General features: G+C 51.0%; 1 protein-coding gene across 3 annotated transcripts in view; it reads left to right on the forward strand.

Annotated features, from left to right (window-relative positions):
* The window catches only part of SDK2 (sidekick cell adhesion molecule 2), a 261,630-nt gene that overhangs the window by 196,782 nt on the left and 50,288 nt on the right, over positions 1-14,560 (forward strand). For all 3 annotated transcript variants that reach the window (XM_058704552.1, XM_058704550.1, XM_058704551.1), the window contains 6 exons: positions 2,100-2,240; positions 3,722-3,903; positions 4,449-4,564; positions 12,915-13,110; positions 13,315-13,413; positions 13,823-14,014. In XM_058704552.1, coding sequence (XP_058560535.1) covers positions 2,100-2,240; positions 3,722-3,903; positions 4,449-4,564; positions 12,915-13,110; positions 13,315-13,413; positions 13,823-14,014 — 926 coding nt within the window. The remainder of the gene's footprint in view (positions 1-2,099; positions 2,241-3,721; positions 3,904-4,448; positions 4,565-12,914; positions 13,111-13,314; positions 13,414-13,822; positions 14,015-14,560) is intronic.

A 14,560-nucleotide genomic window follows, 5' to 3' on the forward strand; every position in this document is an offset into this window, starting at 1 on the left:
AGACCTTGAGTAGCCAGAGCGGTCCTGTGAAAGAACAAAGCTGGAGGCATCACATTTCCTGATTTCACACTATACTAGAAAGCTGTAGTAATCAAAACAGCATGATATTGGCATAAAAATAGACACTTAGACCCATGGAACAGAGTAGAGAGCCCAGAAATAAACCTTTACGTATACGGTCAACTGATAGTTTACAAGGGAGCCAAGAACGTACTTGGCTCTTTAAAGGATTCTCTTAGGTGTGTGTATGCAGACCTCTGGCTTAAAACAATCGTTCGGTTTTGCCACAGTTCCAGTGAGCTTAAGTCTTTCTGGTTCTCACTGGGGGGATGCCACAGGGGTGGTGACACCGTCACAGGAGAGAGAGGTGGCAGCTAACAGGAGGGCACTTACAGGAGAATGTATTCGCTCGCTGCTGATTGAACGCCTACTATGTGCCAGGCTGTGTGTGGTCCATCAGTGGTTGGGGGAACAATGTGGACACGGCCCCAGCCCTTCAGAACTACAAGATCCCAACAGTAGAAAGCCTCAAAGTGCTGGGACATCTACCCTACACTTTCTCCACGTCTTCAGGCTTCATTTCAAACCCTGATTCATCTTCCTGATGAATCCTCATACTAACAGCCCTGAGTCACAAAGAAAAAGGTGAAATCGCCCTCGCTGCGGGCTTTACAAAGACGTGGGAGTGTGCAGTACACGTTGCAAAGCTCTCCGTCAGAAAGCAAAAACATAAAAATAAGCTGAAAGGGAGAGACATCCATCAAAAATAATTAACTTTTGCTTTTAATGGATGCGTGTCAGTTTTGCGGCACCCCGGTGGAACGCCGTGTCCCCTGGCAGCTCCAGAGGAGGCAATGCAGTGGCACTCGCTTCCGGAAGCGGGCGTTGGGCTCGCGCACACGACTCGCCAGCCCCGCCCGGCCTGCCCGTCCCCAGCCCTGGGCCCAGCTGGTCGGAAAAGGAAACCTAGTTACAGCTTGCAACCGGGAAGTGAAAAACATCCCTGCTTCTGACATTCCTGGTCACTTATGACATCATCATCTCCAACAGCAGCTTCTTTGGCATGTGAGAAGCTGAGGCCGAGGTCCCTTTCCTGCACAGAAAATACACACATCTGGGGTTTTATAATGGTTTTTTAAAATTTTTTTTAACATTTATTTATTTTTGAGAGACAGACAGAGACAGAGCATGAGCAGGGGAGGGGGAGGGAGAGAGAGAGATACAGAATCTGAAGCAGGCTCCAGGCTCTGAGCTGTTTGTTAGCACAGAGCCCGACGCGGGGCTTGAACTCACGAACTGTGAGACCACCATGACCTGAGCCGAAGTCGGACGCTCAACCAGCTGAGCCACCCAGGCGCCCCTATAGTGTTTTAAAAATATTCATATATATACATGGTGTCATTTGAACCTCAACCAGTCTTATAAAGCAGACAGGTGGAGCTTTATTATACTCCTTTAAAAGATAAAGAAACAAGCTCAGAGAGGTTAAGTGACTTGCCCAAAAGCGCACAGCAGTTGTGCAAAGTCATCCAGGAACAAAGCAGCCTCCTCATTTCCCATTAAACTCCTGTGTTTGCCATCAAGACTAAGAGTAGAAAAGCCCACCCACTCTTGTTTTATGTTTATTTATTCTTGAGAGAGAGAGAGAGAGAGAGAGAGAGAGAGACAGAGTGGGGGAGGGTCAGAGAGAGGAGACAGAACTGGAAGCAAGATCCAGGCTCTAAGCTGTCAGCACAGAGCCCAACATGGGGCTCAAATTCATGAACTGTGAGATCATGACCTGAGCCAAAGTTGGACACTTAACCGACAGAGCCACCCAGGCACCCCTGCACCCATTCTTTTTTTAATGCTTATTTATTGATTTTGAGGGGCAGGGAGAGAGAGCGCAGGCATGGGCATGCGAGCAGGGGAGGGGGCAGAGAGAGGGAGGGAGAAAGAGAATCCCAAGCAGGCTTCACACAGTCATCGCAGAGCCTGACGTGGGGCTCCAGCTCACCAACCGTGAGATCATGACCTGAGCCAAAATAGAGTCAGACACCTTAACCAACTAAGCCACCCAAGCAACCCGTCCCACCCGCTCTTGACGTTTTTATATCCAGGGTCTCCCTTCCTGAGGAACCCCCCACGGCCCCTCCACAGAACGTCATCGCCAGCGGCCGGACCAACCAGTCCATCATGATCCAGTGGCAGCCACCTCCGGAGAGCCACCAGAATGGCCTTCTCAAGGGCTACATCATTAGGTAGGCGTCCAATCCCGGGAAAGGTAGGGCAGCCCAGACTCAAGGGGAGGGTCGGACGTGGATTGGGAAACAGCAAGGTCACGGTGGGTCTTTCCCCATCTAACGAGGGCCCGGCAACAAGAAATGACTTCACTGTGTTATGAAAGACTTGGGTTAGACATATAGAAGAACTTCCAGAAGGCAGAGCCTTGGAAACCAATGGGAATGCTTGAGGGAGGGGGTACGGTGTAGTGTCCTCAAGGCTGTATGGGTGGACAAGTCTGCCACATGTCACGGCTCCACAGGCCCAGGGAGACAGGTACATATTCAAGGGGCCAACCACCCAGGAAACCAAAAATATTCCAGCTGAAACCAACTACTGGGTCAAGAACTGGTCCAAAAGTGGACCTCCTTTCTTTGGTCCTTACTGCCAAATGAAGCCCAGTTATATAGACTTTTCTGTCTCCCCTTGACCAGGGGCACGTCCCTGATAACCTCAGACTGAGTTATTAAGTGCTATTAGTTCGGTTTTGTGAATTAAAATTAGCATAAATGGAAGTCACTGAACATTCACCAATGTTCTGAATTCTGGCTGGCTGCAAAAGGCATGTCCCTTTTCCTATAGGCTTACGCTTTCTGGAAGAAGTTATTGTTGAGTTTGCTCCATTATCGGTTCGTTTTGTCGTGAGCTTTTGGTGACCCCAAATCAGCAGTGGTTCTCAGAGGGCGGTTCTGAGGCCGGCAGCAGCGTTGATTTGAATGCAAATTCTCAAGTCCCACACCTGACCTACCGAATGGGAAACTCTGGGGTGGGCCCAGCAAACCTGTGTTTTAACAAGCCTTCCAGGGGGTTCTGATGCAGGGTAAGCCTCTGAGGACCACCGCTATGGGGTGTTGTAACACATCAAAATAATTTGAGGCCTCTGATTTTCCAAAAATGGGTAGAGGCTATCCAGCCTCCAAAATTTGGCCTGAAGAGACCCCACTTCTTTATTACCGTGTGTTCTTCTTCCAGTGGAAGGTCGAAATTGGCAAAGTAGGTAGCCTCAGGTGTTTTCCCTTCACCTAAGTGAATGACCGTCAAAAGGGGAGCCACTGTTTTGGAGGGTAAAAGAAAATGAGCCCAACCTTTGGTTGGACTTGGCCCTCCATCAGTGAGCCCTCCAAGGTGAGGCCAGTGTGGTCTCCCCAGAACTCTTATTGTCCGTGGTCATGTAGCCATCTCCCCAGTGTCCTGCCCCATCAGAAAGAACAGACACCTCCACTAGGCCTGTGCTATCCAGGGAGATGGCCGTTGGTCACCTGTGGTTTTGACTATAAAGGAAATAAAAGTACGGGTTCCCAGTGCCAACCACGTTTCAAGTGCCCAACAGCCGTATATGCTCATGGCTGCCATATTGGACAGCGTGGGTATGGAACGCTCGCACCGTGACACCCGGTTTCCTGGGCACGCGCCAAGCAGGCTGACTCCAAGCCACCGCATCCTGCCTTCCGCCCCTCAGGTACTGCCTGGCCGGGCTGCCTGTCGGGTACCAGTTCAAGAACATCACGGATGCCGATGTCAACAACCTGCTGTTGGAGGACCTCATCATCTGGACCAACTACGAGATCGAGGTGGCCGCCTACAACAGTGCCGGGCTGGGTGTCTACAGCAGCAAAGTCACCGAGTGGACACTGCAGGGAGGTGGGTGGGGACTGTGACCACGGAGGACTGGTGCTTCTCTCTCTCCCAGGCTCGCACCTGTCGGTCCTGTACCTGTCCCGTCCTGCCTCAGCCGTGTCACCTGTTGTATCCAGTCCTGAGCTATTGCCCGCTGCCCCTGGCTACCCCGCAGGGTGGGAGGGTCCTGAGGGAAAGAGGAGTTGGGGGGAGCACGAGCACGGCAGAAGCTTCCGGGTTACAGGGACCTTCTACGCAGTCCACCACAGGATCACGAGACTGCTCACACGGAGTATCGTACATAAAAACCTCCCCGAGTATTTTCACAGCCCTCGCTTCTGTTTCTTGGTAGCCTGTGAAATGGGTCAGGCGAGTTTTATTAAACCCACACTAATCTAGAGAAAGAGGATGTCTTAAGTCCACAGAGCAAGGGGGGAGAAGGGGTGGGGCGAAGCAGAGTCTGCAGACCCCATCCCTGTGTTTGCTCTGCTTAACCGGGCAAGACTGACCGTGCTCTCTTGCACCCCCCCCCCCCCCCCGCCGCTGCCCGCACCTCTGCTCTCCTCCAGTCCCCACCGTCCCTCCTGGCAACGTGCACGCAGAAGCCACCAACTCCACGACCATCCGCTTCACCTGGAATGCCCCCAGCCCCCAGTTCATCAACGGCATCAACCAGGGCTACAAGGTATGTGAGGCCCCTCCTGGCCCCAAGAGGAGGCCCGGGGATTCTCCGAGGGAGGCCAGGGGCTGAGGAGGAGGGGAAAAGGGGAGGGATCCCCCGTCCGTTCGAAATCATTGGTTCGAGCCAAACAAAGGACGCGTGGTCAAGGCCAAGGGCTCAAAGGCTCTCTCTAAGGCCACTTCCAGGCTGGGGGGGGGGGGGGGGGGGTCCTGGACACTGCCCAGTCTGTGACCCAGTGCCTGGGAGTTTTCTCGGTGAGACTAGGGTATAAACGAAACCAGATTCGTTTCGGGCCTAGAAACACCTGGGCATAGCCATGGCCTCAGAAAAATCCGGAATCCACTTCTTACTGCCAAGCTGTGGCTCTAACAAGCATCCTGCTGGGACACACATCCTTGGCATAATGTACCTGACCCCACAGAGAGTATGGTTAAGGGCACAGGACTAGGACCCTGACAGATGTGGTTAAGATCCTGGCTCTGGCTGTGCCCCTTACTGGCTCCCTGGACAAGTCCTATAAGCTGTCTGAGCGTCCCTCCTTCAATGAATGTTTACTGAGCCCTCCTATCCGCACTGTTCTAGCTGCTGGAAACCCAAAATAAACTCCCATTTCCTCATTTGTAAGGGAGGATGATAATGACATCCGTCCCTTGGGGTGGAGTGAGGATTAAATGAGATGATATTTGTAATTCGTTGAGCACAGTGACAAACACATTAACGAGCGCTCAGAAAATGATAGTGGCCATGGTGGAAATGTAATCGTCTGATCAGGCTTTCCTAACCAAGTGCCGCAAAAATGGATTTCCTTCCGGTTCCAGAAGCTGCACGTTTTAGATCAAGGTGTCGACGGGGCTGAGTCCCTCCGAGGCCTCAGTCCCTGGCGTGCAGGTGCCACCTTCTCCCTGTGTCCACACGTGGTCTTTCCTCTGTGTGTCCAGATTTCCTCTTCCTAGAAGGACGCCGGCCTTGCTGGACTACAGACCACCTTAATGGTCTCATTTGAACTTTCTTGCCTCTTTAAACATGCTCTGTCCAAATACAGTCACATCCTGAGGTCTTGGGGGTTAGGACATCCACGTGTGAATTTGGGGGGGGGGGGAGACACGGTTCAGCCCATGGCAACTAATAACAGCAGCTGTTGTAGTTGTTATCATTGTAACTGTGCTAAAAATCAGGACTTTTCGGGGCTCCTGGGTGGCTCGCTAGGTTAAGCATCCGACTTCGGCTCAGGTCATGATCTCGCGGCTCGTGGGTTCGAGCCCCGCGTCGGGCTCCCCGCTGACAGCTCAGAGCCTGGAGCCTGCCTCAGGTTCTCTGTCTCCCTCTCTCTCTGCTCCTCCCCCATTCACACTCTGCCTCTCGCTCTCTCTCTCAAAAATAATGAAACATTTAAAATTCTTCGTAATAAATAAGCATTAAATTTTTTTTTTTTTAATTTGGGATCTCAACGATCCCTTCCTGGAACCCAGACCTTGATCCCACACCTGGGTCTCTGCTCTCACCCCATGCCAACCCCCACTAAGAAAACTGCAGGTGGATCGCACAGTATGCGGTCCACACCATGGTTTACGGTTGTGCCCCCCCCCGCCCCACAGCAGGTGGGAGGATGGGGTGGGCTCCCTCCAGATGCGGGAGGGGAGGCAGCGCATGTCAGGGGTGGGCCACCAGGGGGCAGGCCGTGAAGGGGAGACACTGCAGGGTCCGGCTTGGAGCCCAGAGACCTGGTGACCTCCTGGTGACCGCGGACACTTCCAGAAGGCTCCCGCACTCCCTCTGTTGCACGTTTGCGTGGGTGGAACAGCCAAGACGATCCCTAGGACTGGCAGCCTGGGCTGTTACTACTGCAAGCTGGGGATGGCTGGGCAGAAAGGGGACCGAGATTAAACCGCAAAGAGACATTTCTGTTGGGGTTGCAAACAAAAGAGGGATAGTCCAGAGCTGGGGGCTCCCCCTGCCACAGCCCTCTTGCTCCCAGGAAGGCAGGGCGCCAGGGCCGAGCAGGGCCGTCCTGGGGCAGGGAGCTGCAGCTGAACATTCGCAGCGCGGGCCGCCTGGCTGGCTGGAAAAGCCTCCTAATTGGGACTCTGGGGGGAGGCAGCGGAGGGAAAAGGGGAGGCTCGCACTGTGCCGACGAGCTGAGCTGGGAACAATTAGCTTCTTGCTGCCAATTCTGAGTTTTCTTACACAAATTGGGGGCGGGGAGGATAGGGCTGGGCTGCTTCTTTTTTTGAAAGGTTTTTTAAATGATTTATTTATTTTTTTGTTTTGAGAGAGAGAGAGCATAAGCAGAGAGAGGGGCGGCGGGGGGGTGGGGGGACAACAGAGGATCTGAAGCGGGCTCTGTGCTGACGGGCTGTCAGCAGCAAGGCCGACGCGGGGCTCGAACTCATGACCTGTGAGATCATGACCTGAGCCTAAGTCAGACGTTCGACCGACTGAGCCACCCTGGTGCCCCTGGGCTGCAGATTTCTAAGGCAGGTGCAAGTGGCCGGGACAGTTCAGGCAATTCAGGCCCAGACTGAGTGGGAAGAGGCCACAGAGGCTCAGATTCAAACTCCAGAGCCTATGCCTTTTCTTGCATTAAAAAGAAAATGTGTCATATGCGTTCATGGTAAAATGGTAACTATAACTTGATTTTTTTTTTTTCTAAGTACAAATGGATATAAGCAGGCATTTTGTTTCTTCTTTGGCCTTCGGTATCACAGGGAGGAAAACAGCAGTGCCTGTCCCTTCCCTTGTGTGCCTCCAACGAGAATGGACTCCCCCCACCCTCGCCTTTTAATTGTTAAAATTTTTCCAACATCTACAATAGTAGAGGGAAAACCGTAATGACTTTAGAAGACCACAGTGTATCCTGACGTCAGCAATTACTGGCTCGTGATCAAACGTGTTCCTTCTATTCCCCAACCCTCTGCCTCTCCCCTGGAATATTTTTAAGCAGATCCCAGGCCACTGTATCCTTTCCTCCCTAAATATTTCTGCAGAGAAATAGCATAAAGCCTCTGTTCAAAACACAACCACAGTAACCACACTGTCATCATTGTGCCTAAAAATATCAAGCCCCCTTGCTATCGTCAGATATTCGGTCAGCGTTCACATTTCCCTGATCACCACATCATTTCTTTTACTGGTTGGTTTATTTGCTTCAGGGTCCAAATGAGGTCCACACGACCGCAATTGGTCCGGTTTTTTTAGGTCTCAGCTGATCTATAGATTCTCTCTCTCCTTTCTCTCTCTCTTTCTCTTGTAATTTATTTAGTAAAGAAACTTAATCATTTGCCCTATCGAATTTTCCACAGCCTGGATTTTGCTGATTGCCTCTCTGTGGGGTCATTTAACACATTCCTCTGAACACTATATTTGCAGTAAATTGGAGCTTAGAACTAGAGGCTTGATCAGATTCAAGGTTTGATGATTTGTTTTGTTTTGTTTTTTCCAAATATTACCTCCTAGATGGTGTTGTGCATTTACATCAGAAGGCATAAAGTTTGGCTGTCTCTCTTACTATTGTGTGGTGACCATTGATCACCCTGTGTGATATATTATTATTTCGGTAGGGTTGCAAAGTGGGGACAGTCAAATATTATAATTTCTCCTTGATTTATTAGCTGAAACACTTTCAAGTAAAAAGAAGTTTCCCCTTACCAACTTTTTGGTTACCCGAAGGTTCAGTTCATCTAGGGAAAGCATGGTAAAAGTTTAGTCCTCTCCCATCACTTAACCAGTTTTCAGGAAAATGAATGCGATTCCTTAGCATTTTCTAAAGTGACAGATGAGTCACTTTAGAAGGGGGGGGCATGGGATGGGAGGGGGGCATCTTTTTGTCTTGTTTTTGGTATATTACTATGTACTTAAGGATTTTTAACACATCTGGTATGTTTCAACCCACTGCCATTATTATTTGTGATGATGCCACATTGACCCATCGTCGGCCTCTTTGGTTGGGGAGTTCTTTTGACAGGGCCCCGACAGTCCGATAGCTTCCTTGCAGTCTGCCAGGATGGTCCAAGCTGTCCCCAATTCCTGCACTGTCCCTGGGATCAGCCACATCTTCAGAGAACCTTGTCCTTTCCAGGAGGAAATGATAGTTAGTTACCAAAATCTGGGCATCAGGGGTGCTCCTTGTTCTAGCACTGGATGCCATTTTCAGGCTCCGTTAATGGACAGCTTGGAAATAATGCTTCTTCTCCGCACCCCCCCGCCCCGCCTCCTCCTCCCTCCCTCTCCTCCTCCTTCTTCTTCTTCCTCCTCTTCTTCTTACCCCCCTGTTCCTCCTTCTCCTGATAAAACACATACTGATACTTCCAACTCAATTTCAGGGCTATAAGATCTTTAGTAATCTTATTGGCCTTTGTCTCTCTTTGCTCCACACTGAAAATCCAGTACCTACAACACCAGCATAAGTACCTGTCTACTTTATCCCAGAAACACCCACAACACTTTCAGAACAGTAATACCACCACAGTGACTACCGAAATAGTGTCCAAAATAGTGTCTGATTATTTGCAGTGCTTTCCCTTCCTAGGGTATATCCCGCTAGGGATGTACTTCACATGGCTGTGCTACAAAATCTCTGGAAATAGTTTCTCTCTGTGTAATTTCGCTACAGCTCAATACATCATTAGCTTCGTTTGTTTCATTTCGGTTTTGATTTTTAGGGATTGATTTTTTAATTTAATTTCATTCTGTAACTATGGAACATATTTACATGGTTCCAGCGTTAAATCTACAAAGTAAATTCAGAGAAAGTCAGCCTGAATTCTGGTCCTTTCCTTCCCCACAGGTTTGATTTCTTTTTGCTTGCTTTTTTTGGTTTTTCTTTTCATTTCTCTCTTTTTTTTTAAAGTTTATTTATTTGGGGCGCCTGGGTGGCGCAGTCGGTTAAGCGTCCGACTTCAGCCAGGTCATGATCTCGCGGTCCGTGAGTTCGAGCCCCGCGTCAGGCTCTGGGCTGATGGCTCGGAGCCTGGAGCCTGTTTCCGATTCTGTGTCTCCCTCTCTCTCTGACCCTCCCCCGTTCATGCTCTGTCTCTCTCTGTCCCAAAAATAAAAAAAAATAATAATAAAAAAAAAAGTTTATTTATTTATTTTAAGAGAGAGTGAGTGGGGGATAGGCAGAGAGACAGGGAGACAGAGAATCCCAAGCAGGCTCTGCTCAGCGCAGAGCCTGACATGGGGCTCGATCCCATGACTGTGAGATCATGACCTGAGCTGATACCAAGAGTCGGATGCTTAACTGACTGAGCCACCCAGGAGCCCCTCGTTTCTTTAACATAAACAAATGCATACATATATACATGTGTATCCTCTCCTTCCTAGATAAATGGCAGCGTTCTCTACACACTTTTTTCCATCCTGCTTCTTTATTTACAGTATATCCTGGGGATCACTTCACAGGAGTATAGAGATTCCTGGTTCCCTTTTTGACATCTGTATTGGACTCCATCAAGTGGCTTTCCCATAGTTTTGTCAACCAGCTCCTCAGGGATGACATTTGGATTGTTTCCAGTCTTTTACTATAATAAACATTTCTGCAGTGAAATAGCTCTGTGCCTATATATCTTTTCATATTTTTCACATTTAACTTTAGAATAGATTCATAGAAAGGAGGTTGCTGGATCAAAGGATAAGCGTACATATAATTTTGCCCCTCTTGCCAAATCCTTCCATTATTTTTTTTAATTTTTGAATTTAATTTCTTAAACAGGAAATATATTTACGTGATTCAAAAGTAAAAAGATAGATGTGTGGCAGAAATCCTGCATCCAGTTCCAGCTCTTCATATGCCTGCTTCTGTCCCACCCCCAAAACTCTCCCCACTCCTGGCAAACACTGTTGTTAATTTCCTACGAATCCTTCCAGAACGTTCTGTGCGAACCCATGCACATGCAGAGAGAGAGAGAGAGAGAAGGAAAGACAAAAGGAGAGGGAAAGAGAATCTCTCTACTTTTTTGCTAGCTCCGGTAAGCTAGCCGGCCATATAATACCATCCTGCTCTGAGCCCCGTAGCACACTGACTCACTTCATCCCTCCTCCTGGCAGCTGGCAAGACAGCTATCACTGCTCCTTGTAATAGCCTGAGGCTCGGAGAGGTTGCGTGACTTTCCCAGGGTCACACAGTAAGTGACAGCACTGGGTTCTGCTTTTCTTCCTCCCTTCTTTGGACGCACATTCTGCTCCCCACACATAAACACACGCCTCCGACACCAGCACCCTTCAATGACAGGGCTTCCACTCTCCAAGGGGGCGCTGCCTGTCCCAGGAACCTAGATCGGGTGCTTTTCCCCCAGCACGCAGGCTCCCGTACCCCCCACCCATGCTGAGGACAGCCCGGTCTGTTGGACTCTGAGCCCAACGGCCTGATAGAGTAAATCAACACCGACCCTGGCTAACGAGAGCAGACACACAGACACCGCGATGCTCACCTAACAGCTGTGTGGACCTTTGAGAGACAGGCCTCCATCCTGGGTCTAGGGGTGGGCCCACAGATCTGAAGCCAGCCCCTGGCCAGTCCATGCGCACCGACCAGGCCCAACCTTCGTGGTCCTCGGTTCCCTTTCTGCAACAGCACAGGGCAGTGATTCCCATCCAGTCCTTGCTGCGATGATACAATGGGACTGGTGGGGGATGGGCTCACCCCAAGGCCAGATGCAGAGTAGGAACTCCTAGCAGAGCTCCACCTGGGGCTGCCCAGAGCCCACCTCCTTTCAGGGAATAGGAGGTGCGGAAGGCAGCTGTTGTCCTCCTGGCCTGAGGGAGAAGGCTCCTGACCCCCAGCCTCCTCCTCTTCAGACGCAGCTAAACGACTGGCGACTCGCATCGCAGAGTAAATATTCTGAAGCAGCCTTGGTCCTGCCGCCATCTTGGGCTTCGGGCCTGGAACCATAAGATGGTGAAGTCGCTCAGAAAACCACCCAGCCGTCACCCTGGGCGCTTCTGGGTCATTTTTGAAGACGGTTCCCAGTGATACTGTTTTAAGGCACCTATAAAGAGATTCTTTGTCCTTTCTTCCGGAAATAACAGTCGTGACTATAATTGGCCTGAACCCAATAAAATAATATTTACCCAGATTTTGCACTTACTGTGGAACACACCACACAATTAATTCTAATGGCGTAATTAATTCAAATTTACATTAATTAAATTAAATTAAAACATTAAACTTGTTTCTTAATCTACTCCAAAGAAGTTCGGCAATTTAATTGCTATGAAACAAGATAACCTCAATAAGGAGGATATTTAACATACTTATTAAATGCCACTTAGTATTTCTGATTAGTATTTTTAGGGTCTAATTAGTGTCTAATTAACTTGCTATAGGCTATCTTTTCACAATACCAATTAAATTTCAAAACATCCTTTATAAACACGCGGCCACAGAAAGATGAAGCATTGTTATAGGGGCGAGTTAATCAGGAGACATCAGTGTGGTATTGTTCTATATCTATAAATACTGGTGCTTATTAAAACTCATCAAGTATTGCTTTTCACCATTAATTGCTAGTTAATCAACTTCAAATAAACGAGGAACTCTCTGAGACCAGCTGTCATTGCTGGAGACAGATGAAGGGCCCAGAAACCAGGCGTGTGAGGGGACAGTTCAAGAGGCAAGAAGAGAAGGAAAGGAAGGCAGGAGGCACGTCCATTCCAGGCGGGGTGTGCAGAGGGAGGGCAGACAGGAAGCCAGGCTGAACCTCCAGACGGGGTTTTCTCGCTGAAGCTCCACCTCCAGGTCATGGAGTCCCTCCAGTCCCTCCGACTGAGGCACCTCCAGTCCCTCCGACTGAAATCCCAACTTGGAACTAGAGGAAAGGGGTAGCCGAGGAGGCAGCTCTGGGTGGCGGGGGGACCCCAAGGGAGACCCTGCCCGGCCCAGAGGGAGAAAGCCATAGGAGCCTCGGTATTGGAATCAGAGCCCTTGAGCTGTGTGCTATAGTGGGAGTCACTGAGCCTCTCTGAGCTCATCCGTAACATACAGGGTGGGCTCCACGCTCAGAGGGACCCCCGTTCACCTTGCATTTCTTAAAAATTATTTAACGAGGGGACCCTCCCTTTTCACTTTGCACTGAACCTGCAAGTTCTGTAGCTGATCTGGTAAAGACCTCCCTCGTGAGAGCCCGCTCGTGGAGAGCAAGTTCGCTCAGTGAACGAACAGTGCCCCAAAGCAAACTCCCAGAGGGACAGATGCTCGTGGCCTGTGAGTGGCTGCATGGCCACCCCTTCCCTGGGAGGAGGGACCCTAGGGAGCTGGGCTCCTAGACTCTCTCTGTCCATTGGCCCAGACTGTGGGAGAGTGCCCGGCCTCTTCTGGAACGTTCTTGCTGCCCTGCCTGAACTGCCGGCCTCTCCCCAGCTGATTGCCTGGGAGCCTGAGCAGGAAGAAGAGGTTACCATGGTGACTGCCCGGCCCAACTTTCAAGACAGCATCCACGTGGGCTTCGTGTCTGGCCTGAAGAAGTTCACCGAGTACTTCACCTCTGTGCTGTGTTTCACCACTCCCGGAGATGGGCCTCGGAGCACCCCCCAGCTGGTGCGCACCCATGAGGACGGTAGGCACCGCCCAACCCCTGCTGTCCCTGCCCCCTACCACTCCCCTACCCAAGAGCCAGGCTGAGCGCTCCAGGCACAGGGGGATCCCGCCCTTGTTTCCCATCCTGGGGCGCCCCTGGAGCACCACTGGCCGTCTTGAAGACAGTGGCCTCTCTCTGGATCTGATTGGCATTGGGTGGGGTGGGGGTCCTTTTGGGGTACAGTGCCTGGACCTGTGGGACACCTGAGCTTCAGTGAAATCCTAGACACCTCGCTGAAGGTCAGCTGGCAAGAGCCAGGAGAGAAGAATGGCATCCTCACAGGTAGGCATCTCAGTGTTACTGAGCCAGGGGGTGAGACAGGGCCATCTAATCCATCCCCCCGCCTTTGACCAGTGCTCGTCCAAAACCTCCCAGCAGGCCACTCTTTCTTAGAAAGTATTCAGAGGAGGCTCTCAGCCCACCGGCGCCCAGGTCAACCCAGCTCACCTGCCACAGGCCTCAAGCAGCCGCCATGATAACTCACCCCCTCCCACAGTCCCCACCCAATAGAGGCATTCCACCGAGGTTACACCTGGGGCCCCAAGCACGATGTCCCCAGCTCCCTCGGCCCCATTGCTATCAACACATGTCTAACTGCCAGACTAGTGAAGAAGGGAGAAGCAGAGGAAGAGGGCCAAAGCCAGCTTTGGGTGACAGCCAAGCTCATGCCACCACTCGGGGCTCTCCCCAGGGTACCGGATCTCCTGGGAGGAGTATAACCGTACCAACACCCGAGTGACCCACTATCTACCCAACGTGACCCTGGAGTACCGCGTCACGGGCCTCACTGCGCTCACCACCTACACCATCGAGGTGGCCGCCATGACCGCCAAGGGCCAGGGCCAAGTGTCTGCATCAACCATCTCTTCCGGGGTGCCTCCAGGTGGGTGCCCCCTCTCAGGGGCTCCTGGCTTCTTGGGGTTCTCCTAACCAAGAGGCTTCCCTTTTTCTCAGGAAAACTGGCTTTCTTCCCACAGAGCTCTCCCTGCCTTGGGTCCATGGCCCCTTGGCTTTCCCCCCAGAGTGGGCTTACTTCTCATGGCTCCAGGTCTCTGGATGGAGGCTCTGTGGGCTCACTGCTTCCTTCCACAGCTCTCAGGAAGGCATAGTCCCCCAGAGGACCCCATCCCTGTCTCATCCACGCCCCCCCCCACACCAGGGGGGCAGTGTGGAATCAAGCCATGGTATCTCTGATTCAGGGAAAGAAGTCTCACTGTCCCCCAGAAAGTCCAAATGGGATTCCAACCAGTGGAAGTGTTGGTTGGGAAAGGGGTAGAATCAGGTGGGAATAATTTTTAAGTTTTTTTTTTAATTTATTTATTTTTGAGAGAGGGGGGGAGGGGCAGAGAGAGAGGGAGACACAGAATCAGAAGCAGGCTCCAGATTCCAAGCTGTCAGCACAGAGCCCGACATGGGGCTCCAACTCACA

Source organism: Neofelis nebulosa, chromosome 16, assembly GCF_028018385.1.
Source record: "Neofelis nebulosa isolate mNeoNeb1 chromosome 16, mNeoNeb1.pri, whole genome shotgun sequence".
NCBI lineage: Eukaryota > Metazoa > Chordata > Mammalia > Carnivora > Felidae > Neofelis > Neofelis nebulosa.